This window comes from Eretmochelys imbricata, chromosome 3 (assembly GCF_965152235.1).
Source record: "Eretmochelys imbricata isolate rEreImb1 chromosome 3, rEreImb1.hap1, whole genome shotgun sequence".
Taxonomy (NCBI): domain Eukaryota; kingdom Metazoa; phylum Chordata; order Testudines; family Cheloniidae; genus Eretmochelys; species Eretmochelys imbricata.
Window position 1 is genome coordinate 161,222,306 of NC_135574.1, and position 16,827 is coordinate 161,239,132.

The following is a 16,827-nucleotide window of genomic DNA, read 5'->3' on the forward strand; positions in this document are numbered from 1 at the left end:
GCAGACTGAAGCAGCCGCAGGACTTCACTGAATAGTCTGTCAGCCACATTGAAGGGCACCAGGAGTCACTTATAAAACTCTCCTACATATGTGCATCTCATGTAAATTATAGTGTTGCCCCAAAAATTTAGGCTCAGGGGTGTCTCTGGATGGAGAGCTACAGTGTTATGGATTTTGTAAACCAAATTCAAGTTGTCAAAACTGAACTACTACTTTGTGTCCAAGAATTTTTAGACCCTTCACATAAAATGTTTAGCTTTACCAAAGCACGAATGAACTCCATCAAGAATGCAGAACAATAGTCCCAAAGCTAACTTACACCAGACAGAAATTGTTACAATATAGTGTGTTGTAGAAAAGCCAAAGAACATAAACACATGAAACTGTAGCTGAACAAGATTATTTCCTTTCATCTTTCAGAATGCAGTTTCATAAGAAACCAAGCACATGACAAAAAGCCAGCCTTCTCTCAAAAAGAAAAATCACAGAAAATTAATAATAAATCATAAAAAATAATAAGTTGCCCAGGATGGTCTGCCTACCAAATGGATTCCCTCTACAGGGAAGTAATGTGGATCCTGGGGAAGCAAACACTCCCAGTGGCTGCATTTGGGGATGGAGAAGCCAAGAGAGAATTGATTCAAGTAGTCTGGGCGATTGCTTCTGAAATTGTTTCTGCAGCACTACATGGCTTACAAGGGGTAATGGGTCACCCAGAGCCAGGATATTTGAACGAACAGATGGCAGGACGGGAGAGCAACGCAGCTGGCAGGGACAAGTGTGACCATAGCTATGAGAGAAGTTCTATAAATTTTGTGCAATTTCAGGAGCAGGGAGGACCTGTCACCAATATGGCCCAGTATGGAGGAACAGGTGCTGCAGCATACGGTGCTGTTAGCATCCAGGCTAGTGGTATCATCAACAATTTCCACTCGCCTATCAGCCCTTACATTTGTCAATATGCTGAATAGGTACCAAGATCATTGTAGCAGGTTTTTAGTTTGGAGGTTTCTAGCAGGGTGGTCTCAAAGCACTGGCCCTAGGGAGGTTACATATTGTCCCATCACTGTTAATAAGCTTAGGGATCTGGTGCAGATCCTGGAGCCCATACATCATTGTGGACAAGAGGCAGCCTCGTTCAGTGCGGCATTTCTGGTAGTATTTTCTGCGACTTTTAGGATCAGAGAACCTGGGTCCTGCAGGGACTCTTGTAGAAGAGCTCTGGCACTGAGGGATAAACATTGGGTGGGGGAGTCTGGGATATTAATTTTGAAGAGGTCAAAAATGGATCAAGAAGGCCAACATAAATACAGTATCTCTTCATAATCGTGGGCAATTAAGAATAATAGATCGTAAAAAATAATAAGTTGCCTATATACTGAACTATATAGTTAAATAATCTATCTAAAAGAAAACATATCAATATTTTGTGTAATCAGAAAATTATGATCTATTAGATATTTTAAACTTAAAACTATTTTACCCTATTTTAAACCACCACCTTGTTCTAATATGCAGCAAGGAAGCTCATCAGTAACCAAAATATGATTCTTACCATGGAAAGAATGGATGTCCAGTCCTCTATAGATTCAGATGGAAAAGTGGATCTACTGGTTACATTATACCCATGAGCTCAAAAACTTATTTGTAATCCATCCTTCTGTGCTCATTATATAGTATTGTTAAAATGTTTTAAGTGTCATCAAAAATAGTTTAAAAAAATCACTTTTCCCCGCCTTTCAGATGTTACATGGTCCTTTATATATGCAAATTAACAACCCTATCCTTCGGGAATTCAAAGAAAAATACTGCCTGGGCAGTGAAATTGATCAATATGAAACTTCCAACACGCGTGAAACCATAAGAGCAGATAATGGAAACACAGTTCGTTTACTGGCTTTACTTTGATGGGGCTTTTCCACCCTTTTCAACTTTACGGTTTTACATTTAAGTACAGCACTCAGATGCATGTAGGTTAGTGCTTTAAAAATACAAAAGAATTCGTATGCTCCTTCAAATAAATCTCGATATAAATTTTAGAGATACACTTTGCACTTAAGTCAGACACTGTAAATTACAACTCCTACAGGTATTTTATGAATATAATTTAAGCCAAAAGTAATTTTAATGGTCTGTGTCCATTAATGTGCAAGAGGTTTCGTTAAAAAAATTAAAAATATTTAATGCACAGTATTCACCCCAACTACCAGATACAGTAAAAGGGCAGAGTCAATTACAGAATTATTTGGGACAAATGAGATAAGCAAGACTCACAAAGCTCTTTTATGCCCGTTAAATAGTTACATCTTATTCAGTAGTTATTAGGGAACTTAAAAACAAACAAACAAACAAAAACTTTGCTATAGTGTAAGAAAGAGCCATCCTCTGGATCATCCAGAATATTTTATGTCTGAATTGTTTTGTCTATTTAGATTGCAAACTCTTCAGTCTCTCTCTTGTTCTCTTTGTACAGTGATAGAGGCAACTCCTGACAATATTATTGCTTGGAGATGATTAAAGGCAGAATCATAATATTTGTCTAACTTTGTCATAATTTGTCTACGTATGACAAATATTCAGGCACAAACTTTTCTGCAAGATAAAACAAACGTGTAAAGTTTAACTTGCTCCACACCATCTTTCAAAAGTATATTGGCTAAATGTTTGTTTTAACTCCTGTGATATACCTCAGCACAAACTCTCAGATTTTTGGCTAAGTCAACTGAGTACCTGTTATCTTTCCCATTCTGTATCGCAGAATAGCGATCTGAAGACCGCTCACAAACATACGTGTTCCTTCTGGTCATTCCACCAACAGGAAATACATTGTTCTAGAAGGAGAATAAAAATGAGTAAAGACAGATACAGTTAATTAATATTTACACAATTTAAATGAAGTTATCCAGAAAAACACAGATCAGCATATTAGAATATATTTGATTTAAAAATGTGGCATCTAAATTCCAGACCAGTGGTTTTCGACCTTTTTTCATTCGCAGATCTCTAAAAGATTTCGAATGGAGGTGTGGTTCCCTTTGGAAATCTTAGACAGTCTCTGGACCCCCACAGATCACAGGTTGAAAACCACTGCTCTATGGTAACAATCTTTCATGGACCCCTTAGACATAGTCTGTGGACCCCCAGGGACTGTGAACCACAAGTTGAAAACCACTGTTCTAGACTGTGTGAGAGAAGACGTTAAATGTACAGAACAACTTAATTAAATCTGTTGACACGAAGTACTTATTTGATCTATCCATTTCTAATGCTCCTATCACCATGCTGTGTAGGCCCCACTGGAATGCACTGAATAAAAGCAAGGAAAAGTGTAGTTAAGGGGAAAACTTGCTTTATTAACATCCAATTCCTGCACACAATAAAGAAGTCCTATAGGCCTTGATAATCCAACGCGACTGGGACATCCACACAGAAGTCACACTGAAGTCAACAGAACTCCATGCAAGTTTAAGGGCTTGCCTGTGTAAATTTAGTTGCCCTCAGAGCTTCAATCCTACAATTTGTTGCCCTTTGTTGAGAATGACAAAAATCTTTCAATATGCACTGCAGTATTCAGTTTCAGTATTCAGCTGAAGTCAGGAATGAACAAGAACTAAGTAGGATTTTGTCCTTAGCCATCATAGTGACGGGTGCCAAATAAATATGTGTAATATTAATAGTAAGAAAAAAATTATCATTGTTTTCTTTGCTAGTTAAATGTGCTCTCCTACCTAAAACCTATTTTTAAAATGTTTCGGACAGTTAATTGTCTCTTAAAGAGCTAATTATAGTATAAAAATTTCAAGTAAAATTTTTAGTTTTTAGATCGGATTAATTGAATTTTGATTTTTCAAAATGTTTGTGTAGTCAGACAGGTTAACATTAATTCATAATTACATGTTAAAATAATTACTGTACTATAAGATAGAATGAAGTTTGTAAACACGCAGTACATCTTATAAAGTGTTTTGGAAAATATACTACACTGATACAGGTTTCAGAGTAACAGCTGTGTTAGTCTGTATTCGCAAAAAAAAAAAAGGAGTACTTGTGGCACCTTAGAGACTAACCAATTTATTTGAGCATAAGCTTTTGTGAGCTACAGCATCCGATGAAGTGAGCTGTAGCTCACGAAAGCTTATGCTCAAATAAATTGGTTAGTCTCTAAGGTGCCACAAGTACTCCTTTTCTTTACACTAATACAGATTATTATATTTCAGCATGGCTGATTAAAACACCCCACAATCTATGTAAACACAGGAAAGCATGAGGAATAGACTGTGGTCGTAAGACAGACAGTTACTTCAGCAAGGACAAGGCACACGAACACTTGGGTCCATACTTTCATCCATTCTAAAATTATAAAAAATCTTTCATACACAATGGGAAATTTGGGATAGCTGCTATGAATTTTAAATACTGTGTATAGTAGAATCATAGAATCGTAGGACTGGAAGGGACCTTAAGAGGTCTTCTAGCCCAGTCCCCGCACTCAAGGCAGGGCTAAGTATTATCTAGACCATCCATGACAGGTGTTTGTCCAACATGCTCTTAAAAATCTCCAAGTACTACTGTTATGCTTATGTATCAACATGTTAAAGGCACAAAACCAGGCATATTTATTTGTACAGTGCCATGGCATGCATAGTTCTTTACAGCCAAGAAGAGGGCAGGTTCTTCTCTCTTGAAAGTTTCATAAGTTTTGTTTATTCTTTTAAACACGCCTTACGGCTTATGTATTTTTTACTCTTTTAATGATATATTTGAAGTGTGCTTTTTATTTTTTAAATTTACAAACAAGGGGGCCTTTGGACCCAGATAATCTTGAAGTATGAATTGTTGCACAGGAGTTTGCATTTTCAAGTCAATCCACTGCATTTTTGATGCTCTTTTAAAAGTAAGCTGAAGCTGCTCTTGAAAGAAACTGAAGTTATGCTGTTTTGAATACAGTACAACTGCCTCCTTTATCCCCCCTCACACCATAGGACAAAAATAGCAAAGAACTATTGAGTAATTTTTACGGTTTACTCATATAATGCTATTTTATAATATAGGTTAACCAACTGCAAGACTTGGTTTTAAACTAAACTGTTACATAATAGGAGTCAATGTGTGATAGGGACGATAAACGTTTTCTAACAAATCTAGTCTTTCCCACCACCATGTTAGCCTTAAAATGATTCAGAAATGGGTGAATTTTTTTTCAACCCATCCCTCTTTGGCAAATTACAGTTAAAAATTAATTTTTTTACGAACAAGTTATATAGAAAGAGGGAATTTATAAAGGAAATGGTTGTTCAACCTTAACTACAGCTGTAATATCAGATGCCACTACATCTTAATCTCGCTCATCATGAAACCTCTTTCACAAGTGCTCTAAAATAGTAACAGATTTACAATGAACAATTACTGTAGTGATTATTAGCAAGTAAATCAATTTCTCACTTTATCACTAGGATACTTTATTTAATTAGTTCACTGTAAGCCTAGAAATGCTTTTGACATATCAGTTTACAACACACATCAGCATAATCAGTTTTTGAGAGATACAGTTTTGGGAAAGCATGGAAGATTTACAATCCAATGTAATCTAATCTCACAGGACAGAAAGTTCCAGTACATGTTCCACACAGCCACCACTTCGAGTCCCCCCCAGGGAGAGATTTTTAAACAAAACAAAGGTTTAAAAGCAGCTATGTGACGTATTGCAGACACCGTCTGTGAGAGGAAGGAATCCTTATAATTTAGCAGATTTAAAAGTTGATTTTGTCTGAAGAGAGAATTTCTTTAGCAGTGGCATGGATTCCATCCTTGGAATCCAACATGGAGGTCACAGTGTACTAAATCCCAATGGCGAAAGCAAATTCTTACAGTCTATCACATGGATACTTTTTGCCTGACCGCACTGTACAAGCACTACTATCTTTATACTTAATACAGTTTTTGTCTTCTCTTGAAAGACAGCACAGGTTTGATTCACATTACAAAATCTAAGACTTCTGTACTACAAGTAATTTTCTTATTATGAGTTCATGCTTTTAAATGAGGTATTAGGCATGCCTGTAAAGGTAACAAGCAAAAAATTTTGACTATATGCCCTGAAGACCCATGATACTGCACAAGCCTGCCAACATTTTAGGTTAGAATATTAAAGTATAAGAAAAAATGCTTCCAATAACTAGTCCAACAGCTGTCTGGAAGCTTTTATTTTGTTTATTTTATTCACCCCAAAAGGAGATGCACCATTCCCGGAGACACCGCAATACCAGGTCGATGCCTGGGGTGGACAGAGCAAGCTCCTATTCCAGCTCCCTGTTTGAAAAAATCAATTTAATATAAAGTCCTCAAATAAAGGATATATCAGATATTAAACTGAAAAGAACAGATAACTTAGAAGATAAATTATTTTATTTTTAAAAAGCATATACAGCATAGCTTCTTATTGGTACACAGGAATAGGCTACCAAAATACACATGTAACAGAATATTCACTAACTAATATAAGGCTAATGCCTATATAAGATGCCAAGTATATAGCAGATATTGCCCCAGCTGATTTAAAAAACACACTCACACTTGGAATTGCAGGCACTTTCTTTCTTTCTGGACCTACAAGTGGACTTGCTGCCATTTCTCCTTTGGATCCAACTGTAGTGCTGCTAAGTTTACGCGACACATCTTTGTCCCATTCCTCTTTCTGTTCACTTTCCACACTATTTGCCTGAGCCCTTTTTGTGTATGATACAGCAGGAGGAATTGATGGACCAACTGTCAAATAAAAACAAAATTATACTATCTAAAAACAATCATTGCTTCTCCCTCAGTCAATGCACTCTGAAGTATGATTCTCTACACATGGGAAAGAAAACCTTTGGAATGATAGTAAGACTGCAAGGTTGGTGTATATGCTACCTGTAAAATGTGATAGTTACATACATTAAGTTATCTTTAAATAAATTTGAACCACCTGTCTCTTCATTATAAATTTGAAGACATGTAGTGTACATTCAGTACTTCCTATTTCATTTATAAGTTTCTACTTATATTTTAGTTCTAATTTTAACCGATTTTAACCCTCAAATTGCTAAAAAACAAAGCAAAGAAAATGGGATGGGCAACATGATAAAAGGGAAACTGTTCAAATTATTTAAAAACTTATTTTCATTTTTTAAAACCTTTCCCTATTCTAGGGTGGCCACTTACGCATTCCCAGAATACTGGACAATCCAATACATTTGGGAATGGTGTGGGCCCATTCCCACCTGTATGACCCCATCTCCATCAGTGTGACCTTGCAATCACCATCTGTGCAAGGTCATGTGCAGGATCCCCGTACGCACCGGGGCAAAATGGGCGGGGTCACACAGACAAGACTAGAGCAGCACCCTGTTCAGAATGGTGTCCTCCATGCGTGATACTGGATAACACCACATCTGGTTTTACATTAGCGTCAGATGGGACAAACTGGACAAAAGCAGGACTGCTTAGCTTAAAACTGGACATATGGCCTGCCTACCCTATCCTCACTCTCCTCAGCCCATGAGCAAAGCTTTTGTCCACAGAATAAATTAAAACTTTTATTTACTTTATGCTTATGTTGGGAGAATCACAGCTTCTCCCTCCCCACAGTTCTTTCTGAGCAGTTCCTCAGCGGTGTAAAATATACAACTCCCTTTATTTCAATGGAGTTTGACAGTTTGCACTAGCTGACGATCTGCCCCGATGTATTATTTACTTCTGTGAAAAACCCCCCAAGACTGACCTGTACAGGGGGAACAGGATTGGCAAGAGGTGGAAGTCAAAATAATAGGAGGAGGAAAGGGTCAAGAAAGTTTTTTCATTTGACTGCCTGTTTTTTTTGTTTTTTTTTAAAAAACCTTTTCATATTTAAAATGTGAATATTTACTCCATTTTGTATACCTACTACCACCTGAAGATGCTTCCCAATAACTTTGTAAAATGATGATCCCTGGCTAACCTGACAATTTGGCCTTCAGACTCAGAATGTATTTACTATAAAACATAATAGCCTGCAGTCTTGGAGTTTATTCAGATCAGGAGTTAACGATCTCTCCCACAAACTGATGAACTGTGAATTTGCAATATACTGTTTTAGATTCAAAACTATAAGTTTTTTTTTTTAACAGAAAAATTAGAACTGGTATTTAATTCCATACAGAATTTAGAAGGTGACAGCTACACCGAAGTAACAAACCCAAAAGGGTCAATTCTATTAAGCTGGCCCACATTTACCACAGAAGCACTCGTACGGATAAGAAGCATCATGGTGTGGCGTGATGAGGCACATAAGAAATGCACAGAGAGGCGGAGTGCCAGGCTCACAAAACACTGCACACTCAGATTTAAACTGTGTACGTTACTTTACTTGTTTGAACGTCATCCCCACCATGATCACTGAACCGTCGTTGTTTCTGATTGGTCGATATACTCCGCTGGACTTTCAGGTGAGCAGGAGACTGCATAGAGCTGTTGTTGAGGTCACTGCTGGGTCGAGACCTTTGACTCAGGTTACTACTGGACAGGGATTCACTTCCTTCAAACTACAAGCATAAGAAAGCATTTTAAATATTTTTGAAATGTAGACAAATTAACATTATCAGCACTACCATATCATTATATAGTGAAGGATTTTTATATAAAGTCCTTGATTTGGTCGTTAAGGCTTTTAAATTAAGTAAGCTAAAATAAAAAATTGCCTATTTTAAAATTTAATTTTCTTCAAGACTGGACACTCTCAACTTCAGCTATCATTGTTCATGCTTATCCTGCCCATGCTGAATTGTGAAAATCAATAACACCCCTACAAATATGCTCAAATTACATCTGCCTAAACACAAATGAACTTGTTTTAAAATGTACAATCAGAGCTCAGAATGATAAGCGTTATTTAAAAGAAGGAAAACCAGGAGAACCTCAATATTTTATCTAGTTTTAAGGCTTTTTTTTGCATTGATAACATTTTTAACATCAGAACAATTTCAAAACATTTCAAACAAACTTGGAATAAAAGTTAAGTCCAGAAATTAGGTTAGGAAAGCAAGTAGTAATGACTGAAGAATGTTTTAGTGCTTTTAACACATTCTTTGGGCCTAGGTAATTCTGCCTTTGGCTTCACAGACTAACAAGCACTATAAAGAAAACTGTTACTAATAGCAGTGTGATTGTCTAAATTTAAATGCTGACATTTCTCAGATGGAAAGAGTTGTCAGATTCCTAATCTGTACCAATGTACAGGAGGTGTGGGGTGGGCAGTGGCTAGTGAAGGAATGCACTGGAGGATGAGTATATCAAAGCCATGCTGTCAAAGAGGAGAAGAAGTGCTAGGAGGCAGCGTGGAAACAAAGTTCCTCCATAAGCAAGGTCCCAGCCTGTGGCTGGATCTATTGAGATCACTGAAGATCTCAAGTTATCGTCAGATTTCTGCTAGTTCCACAAGAGTTGGAGAGTATTTCCTGTCCCAGTACAGGATTAACTCATGAAAGGATGAAATGGCTCATAATTCTTTAAGAATACAATAAGATAAATACACCCTTGTTCAGTTAAAATATTTAACAAAATAGTGTATCTAAACTCAGTATTTTGTAAGAATTACTGCTATCATGAAATATTACATTTTCTGTTTTTCTAGTTGTATTTCACAGTTAATATTTATTGCACTTAAGTTTAAATGTAACATTTTTTCCTGTCACTTCACACCATTTCTGCATAATAAAAGCTAGTAGTTTATAAACAATATATTTACAGAGACCATTTGAAACCTCAGACCATCTAGCCTTGCATGTGTCAATGAATGAGATAACCGTAATAATTTAATCCTTAGAACAGAGTACTCATCTCAAAGTACTTGTCACTTAGAACTCTACACTGAGGGACAACAGCAGACTGTGCAGGAAGATTAATTGTGATTAAGTCCCTCCTAAAACTTCCAAGTCAAATTGCACACCCAGTAACTAGAAACACTTCCTGCTCCCTGGCTTAGCACTCTTCAGTGGCATCACAAACTGCTAAGAAACTGGCCAGGTCCCAGTGCATTTATCACATAGGATTAGCCAACCTCTCAAGGGCTGAATAGTCATCTCCTGTCCATTAATTCTTGGCATGGCTGAGGCAGTACTGCAGAAGAGTGTTATTCAGCCTCTTTCATCCTAAATTGCTCTTAGGAGGCCAAGAGAAGCCAAGGGGAGACGATGCTGATTTACAATTAACCAGGTTGCACAGGATTCATCACTTTGCCCAGTGAATTATTTCAAAAACAATTTTATTTGTAATGATTTTTTTTAACTGATGTCTGTTATTTCCATAAGACACTTAGGACCAGATCCAAAACCCACTGAAGTCTATAGAAAGACACTTGGGAACTTAATGGGTTTTGGATCAGGACCTCAGTAAGTCCCTTCACTTTGAGTAGTGGATTTCTCACCTCTCTCCAATTCCATAATTTTAATGGACACAACGGACAACAGTGAATAGAACTAAATTTCCAAGGGTTGTGTAATTTTCCATATACACCACCACCACTGCCCAAGGAACTCAATCCTGATCATTAATGCCACGGTTGTTACGTTCTTGGACCTCTCCTGAATATCATCAAATCATGTACAATGGCTAACTGTCTTGTAACGTGAAAATATGGGGACAATTACATTTTATTTGTTAGTTAAAACACACTTAATCCAGGTCTGCAAAGCAAAGTCATAAATGAACGGTCACCCAACCCAAGCTAAACTAACTTCTGAAAGTCTTATACAAGGTGATTATAAAATGAAAAAAAAAAACAAATAGGGCATGTTCAGTACAACTAGATTTAAAACTCAAACTGGCAGATATAAGTTAGATAAAACTTACTTCAGGTGGTTTTCTGCCTAGAAGCAGGTAAGTAGCCATGACTTCATCATACTTTTGCTTTACTAAAGACTCATGGATCTCCTCTCTTAAAAAGCCCATAGTGACCATTATGTCTATAAATAAATAAAGAAAGAAAGAAAGAAAGAAAGAAAGAAAGAAAAAGCCATTCTTAGCTGGACAAGTGCCCTAGAGATTCTTGACAATGTATATACACCGAAAATGGAAAACATAACATTAGAAGATAACTGATGATTCTACAATTCAAATGAATCTACACTGTATTTATTGTTCAGGAATGACAACTATAGCTCCATTGTGACAGGTTTCAGAGTAGCAGCCGTGTTAGTCTGTATTCGCAAAAAGAAAAGGCGTACTTGTGGCACCTTAGAAACTAACATTTACTTGAGCATAAGCTTTCGTGAGCTACAGCTCACAAAAGCTTATGCTCAAATAAATTTTAGTCTCTAAGGTGCCACAAGTACTCCTTTTCTTATAGCTCCATTGTTTTCAATGTTACCACTTTCTTGAAAACTTTGTACCTGTGCTACTTAAATGAATAAACTAAACTATGCCTAACCTGACAAAAGCACAAAATAGCTCTAGAAAGAAACTAAGTTAAAGTTTCTCATTTAAATAAATAGCAAATACATTTTACTTTTGTAATAAACCAATTCCCTTTGTGGCACTTGTTATCAAATTGTTTTATTTGCAATGAAACATTTATCATCTATTTCCATATATTATGAAAATCCTTACCTATTCTTTTGGTGTCATTAAAATCTGGTTCTGGCTCAGTATATGGCTTTAATTCTTCCTCTTCATGGCCAACATTCATCCACCGATCCTTCATAATTTGCTAGGAAATTAAACAAATCTCAGCTAAAGTATTACACTGTTTATTCAATTAGGGCTTTAAAGTAAACTGAAAGCCTCCCATTGATTTTAATGGGAATTGAATCAGCCCCTGTAAGATCTGGTTTAGAAAACAAGATGTTTCTTAGTTCCAGCATCAACCAATACATACCTACGTGAATGACAACAATACTGCTTGGCCAATTAACTAACCACAAATAGGACCTTTATAAAAGGAGATCTTGTATCACAGCAGTGCTCAAAAGCTACCATTATCTGCATGGTGAAAAGATGGACATAAGTTGCCCTTTTGTATAGTTACCATAATAATAAACCAGTGTTTGCTATTAGGACAGATGTTTAAGGGAATTTTTAGGGAATTATCTGCAACTTATAGCTTGAGATGTAGCCCTGCTAGCTTAATAGGTTCTTTCTATCTTTATAATTTTCTACAAGGCTTTTAAAAAAAAAAAAAAAATGAAACTACAGTATTATGCTCTGTCATTATCTCATAAGAATATTCTATTACTGTACATCTTTACACGCACAGGTTACACAGGCTGACATGCATGTCATATTTGTCTAAGGCAAAAAGGGTCAAGCAGCAGCACCTAAACAAGGCTCAGTGGCTGCAATTACCCTGCTCAGGAGCAAAGAAAGACTCCCTTAAGCGTGCACAGCTGGAGCTGCACTAGTGTATCTCTGGTGATGCTGGACTGATGCTTCCAGTTTACATTCTGGGCATTATGTTGTTTTCTGATGAGCTGTTTATTCTGACCTCTTCTCATACTCTTCTTAACTGTCCCTCCACTCCTTGTGCCCTTAATACTCTTCTATTTCCTTTGCTCCCCCATCTCTTCTTCCACGTCCTTGTCTTCTACACTCCTTTGTTCCAATTCATTCATCCACCCCTTACTTTCTCCCTCACCCCTTAAAATATTTAACATGCATTAAAATAAATAACCCCCCCATCAAATTAAAAAAAAAAATCGTGTAACAGTACATTTGCTAATCATCATTATGATTGGATGCTGAATCCCTGTCTCTGCCTCCCCTATCTGTGTCTCTCATACTCTCTGCTTGGACATTACCTAGCACAACGGGACCCTGAGTTTGGTTGAGACTTCTATGTGCTACTGCAAAACAAATAAAAATTGTTTTGAAATAAATTATAACTACAATTTCTTCAAATAATTTAAGAGACTGTGTAGAAATGCCACTATGTTCCCAAATGACTGTTGTCCTTTGCAAGACAGGGCAATAAACATTGGCTATGACCATTCATCTTTTCCTGTGGATTGTCTCGTTTCAAAACATATTCACAGTTCATCTCAAGAAAGAACTTTTCATTTAACTATTTCCATGAAATGCAACCATCTTTAATATTATAGAGTATATCTATGCATTTTTGGGAGATTTCTTCCTGATACACTTTGCCATTCCTGAAGAATTATTCAGAGGGAATCCCAAAGCTCCGCCAAATTTGTTCCTTCAACATACCCACCTCCTGCTGAATAGCTAGAAACAATGCTTATCCTTCAGCTACGATGACAGGTAGCAAAGCCTCTTTAAAGATCGACACAAATGCTGCTCACCAGATTGCCAAAAGAGATGTGACCACCAATCTACCCTCCCCCTCTCCAAAAATGTCACCTCCACAAAACAAGTCAGTTGAATCCCACTAAGAGAGAAAGGCTCAATTTTCCTAGGATGCAACCTGGTGTCTTGCACTACTACATGGCTGCCAAACTAAAGACCCATATTTGTCTTACTACTATTAATAGTACAAAGAACAAAATCTTAAAAACCGCTATTCAGATATTAGCTTATTATTATTATTCACTTATTAGCCAACTGATGTTTTGCTGACAGTAAGATCACCAGATATATGATTAAAATTCTGCCTTAGAAATAATCTTCATAATAATTTTTGCTAATGGACACAAACTGCTGCTGTCTTCTGGCCACAGAGTCAAATGATTATTTACAAGGAGTCTTATCACATCTGACTGCAAAGTTCACAACAGACAGAAGATGTTGGAATCCTTCAGTTTTTTAGTAGTATCCTCAGCAAATGTAGCAGGAATGCAAAACTGTTTCTACAATGATATTTTTGGCCAAGAGGAACCACCCTTCTGAAAAGCATCCCATTCCTCTCCTCCATCCCCACTAGACCTTCCAGCAACATGACTGGACCAATACCATTTCTGATGCAGTGCCTTTAGTTTTGTCCCTCTCCTTGCTATTCAGATCTATGGTTCAAGCTTCTCTAATCTAGTCCTCCATCTTTTAAAGATGGGTATGTTTTTAAGCTAAAATTCACTAATTTTTGTCAATTAAGTGCATTAATTTAGAAGTATTATCTAGTTACTATTCAATATCCAAAAAAGCCCACTTGCAGTAAAGCACTTTTAAAGCGTACCTCTTATTTCTTTTAGAGAACTTGAAATCTTGTCAATTTTAAAAAGTTCCAAGTAGTTTCTGGTATTGTACCTGCCCCTAAATCAGGGGTTCTCAGAGTGCGGCGCGCCCTCACACTTTTTCCTAAAATTCTTGATTAGCTTTAGGAAAACCAAATAAATATGAACATATACATGTCCAAATCATTGTAATTTATTTATTGCTAGCTAATATGTCTGTTGTGAAAAGTGATATTTACAAACATACACGTATCACTTTTCACAGCAGACTTACTCAGCCCTGGCAAGCCTGGGGACAAATTAAGCCCTGGATGGACGGTTGGGGGAGGCAGTGGGGGCCAGGGAAGACGGGGAGGCAGTGGGGGGGCTAGAGCCTGAAGCCCTGCGGCAAGAAGCTGAAGGCTCCCAACTGGAGCCCGGGGCCTGCCATTGCATAGCTAGAGCCCAGGGCTGGAGCCCAAAGCTCCGTGGCCAGAGCCTGCTGCCCCACCACCTCAGGGCTGAAGCCCAAAGCCTGAGCCCCACCACAACTGGGAAGCTGGGGAACTCACTGGCTGCCTGCTCCTCCAGCAGTGTGCCCCAGGTGTCTCCAGAGGGGGGCAGGGCACAACCCCTGCTGCTGTACCCAACGTCCAGGAGCAACAGAGAGGGAGAGGGGACTCTACTTTGCCTTCCCCCCATCACAGCCCAGGAGGCTCTGGCTGCAAGAAAAGCCCCTGGTGGCCACATTTGAGAAACGCTGCCCTAAATATCCCATCAACATTTGTGATCGTAAAACAATATTTTCCTACTTTTAAAATATGCTTCCTTGTTCATATGGAAAAGGCCTACACAAACAAGGTTTATAATATTTACATAACACATACCAGCCCAAGGGCTAAGCCTACTGCTCGAGGTGCTGTTTCTTCAGTTCCAATTTTACTGCTGCTGTTACTGGTAAACACCCTCTTGGGGAAAAAAAACCACACACCGGATCTCTTACCAGAGCACTATGAGAGTGTCATGCTAGTTAGTGCATGGCTCAGAAACAACAAATGACATTAACAAAAGAGTGACGCTGACTAAACAAAATACTGTCAAAACACACAAACTAAAAAGAGAAAAATATTCTCAAATCTTTTCCAGTTCCAAGAATCATATATATTAATTGTAACGGTAACAAGTGCAGCATTTTCTGATGGAAATGTGAGCTGATTTTGTCCCTATCGGTAACATGCTGAAGAGGACTAGAAGCAGCACTCAGGCAGATATATAGATTTCTTTCCAAGCCATGTACCCTAAACTTTTCACCCCAAACAATACTTCATATCTCATTAATAAAATGCATTTTTGTGATGGTGCTCTCCTTCAAATTAAAGGATGGATTCTTGCCCAATGTTTCATTTCAAGAGTGCCTCAGATTGTTTATTCACTCTCTTTTTGCAGATATTTGGCAGTGACCCATTTTCTACCCTAAAAAAGCAGGCTCCTGTATGGCTGCCATCAGCAGCACTCTACAGGGACAATGATGGGTTCAAAGAATAGGAGTATATGATTGTCATACCCATAAACACTGAGGAGCCAAGTTATGCCTCCAGGGTTTCCAAGAATCTTTAGTCTCAAGTGCTAGACCTGAATCTCTTTACAAGAAGAAACTTATAAATGGAAGGCTGGAAGAAGCCAATCATTCTGAGGTCAGCCTTTCAGCTTCTTGCAGTGACTAAGCTCTTATCAATGTATTCTCTAGGCAGGAATATAATGTAATTTATGACAACCAACCAATCAGAAGACACCATTATCCAACTTCCATCCAACTGCTGAACACAGCAGTTATTCTGAAATGGAAAATGCTTGTGACAAATCACAAAGTAAGCCCAGCTTGAAAGAAAAAGCTGTATACAAGCATAGCTCGCTATGAATATGCTTCCTAGCCAGGCATGCAAGAAAGCTCAGATCACTACACTGGAAAGAAAAAACTACTTAAATGGGATGAATTCTCTGGAACACCATCCTCTGCTATGAAAGCAAATATGTGAAGATGAAATAAAGGTCACTAGTGACTAATGCACATTGTACCTCAAACATTTTATCATTTATTGTACTTTTTATTTCTGATACTGGATGGGCATTATCAAATAATAAATCTTTCTTTGCCACAGATCTCCAAAAGCAATATAAAACGGCAATTAGATTTGTGATCTGAATCTATACACAAATAAAATATCAAGTTTACCATAGTAATGGCTTTCAATATTTGTGTTTATGATACCAAACAAAGGAAAACTAATTTCCCAATGCTCTTAAAGTGACAGTCCTTTGATCAGCCAAAAGTTAGAAAGGGAAAAGACTCCACGGCCTCGCCTCAGATTCAAACTGCGCTGCCCTCTGCAATGCTTCCTGACAATCCTAGGCACTGCAGGCCTCTACAACAGAACTGAAGTGGGCTCTTGCTTTCAAAAACAATGCCCTATCTGGTTATTGGAGTAAGTAGTTCATTCTTGCTGTGAAGATAATTTCAGAAAGAAATTACTTACTTCTAAGCTCCCTCGTTTTATTGGATTCAGTACCAGTAGTTTTTTCAGTAGATTTTCACAGTCTGTGGACATATAGAATGGAATACGGTACTTCCCCCGTAATACTCGCTCCCTCAGTTCCTAGACAGAAAAGAAAATATATTCTTGACACTGAAAAGATAGCAAATTGAAATTGAGAT

At 37.6% G+C, this 16,827-nt stretch overlaps 1 protein-coding gene and 1 pseudogene across 8 annotated transcripts in view; both read right to left on the reverse strand.

The window, feature by feature from the left end:
• The window catches only part of MARK1 (microtubule affinity regulating kinase 1), a 120,152-nt gene that overhangs the window by 18,167 nt on the left and 85,158 nt on the right, over positions 1 to 16,827 (reverse strand). For 5 of the 8 annotated variants that reach the window (XM_077813737.1, XM_077813736.1, XM_077813733.1 and 2 more), the window contains 6 exons: positions 16,649 to 16,768; positions 11,620 to 11,719; positions 10,864 to 10,976; positions 8,384 to 8,558; positions 6,572 to 6,765; positions 2,731 to 2,831 (listed from right to left, as the gene is read on the reverse strand). In XM_077813737.1, coding sequence (XP_077669863.1) covers positions 2,731 to 2,831; positions 6,572 to 6,765; positions 8,384 to 8,558; positions 10,864 to 10,976; positions 11,620 to 11,719; positions 16,649 to 16,768 — 803 coding nt within the window. The remainder of the gene's footprint in view (positions 1 to 2,730; positions 2,832 to 6,571; positions 6,766 to 8,383; positions 8,559 to 10,863; positions 10,977 to 11,619; positions 11,720 to 16,648; positions 16,769 to 16,827) is intronic. The other 3 variants (XM_077813734.1, XM_077813738.1, XM_077813735.1) reach the window with 1 other exon arrangement.
• Positions 6,230 to 6,403, reverse strand: LOC144263326 (U2 spliceosomal RNA; annotated as a pseudogene).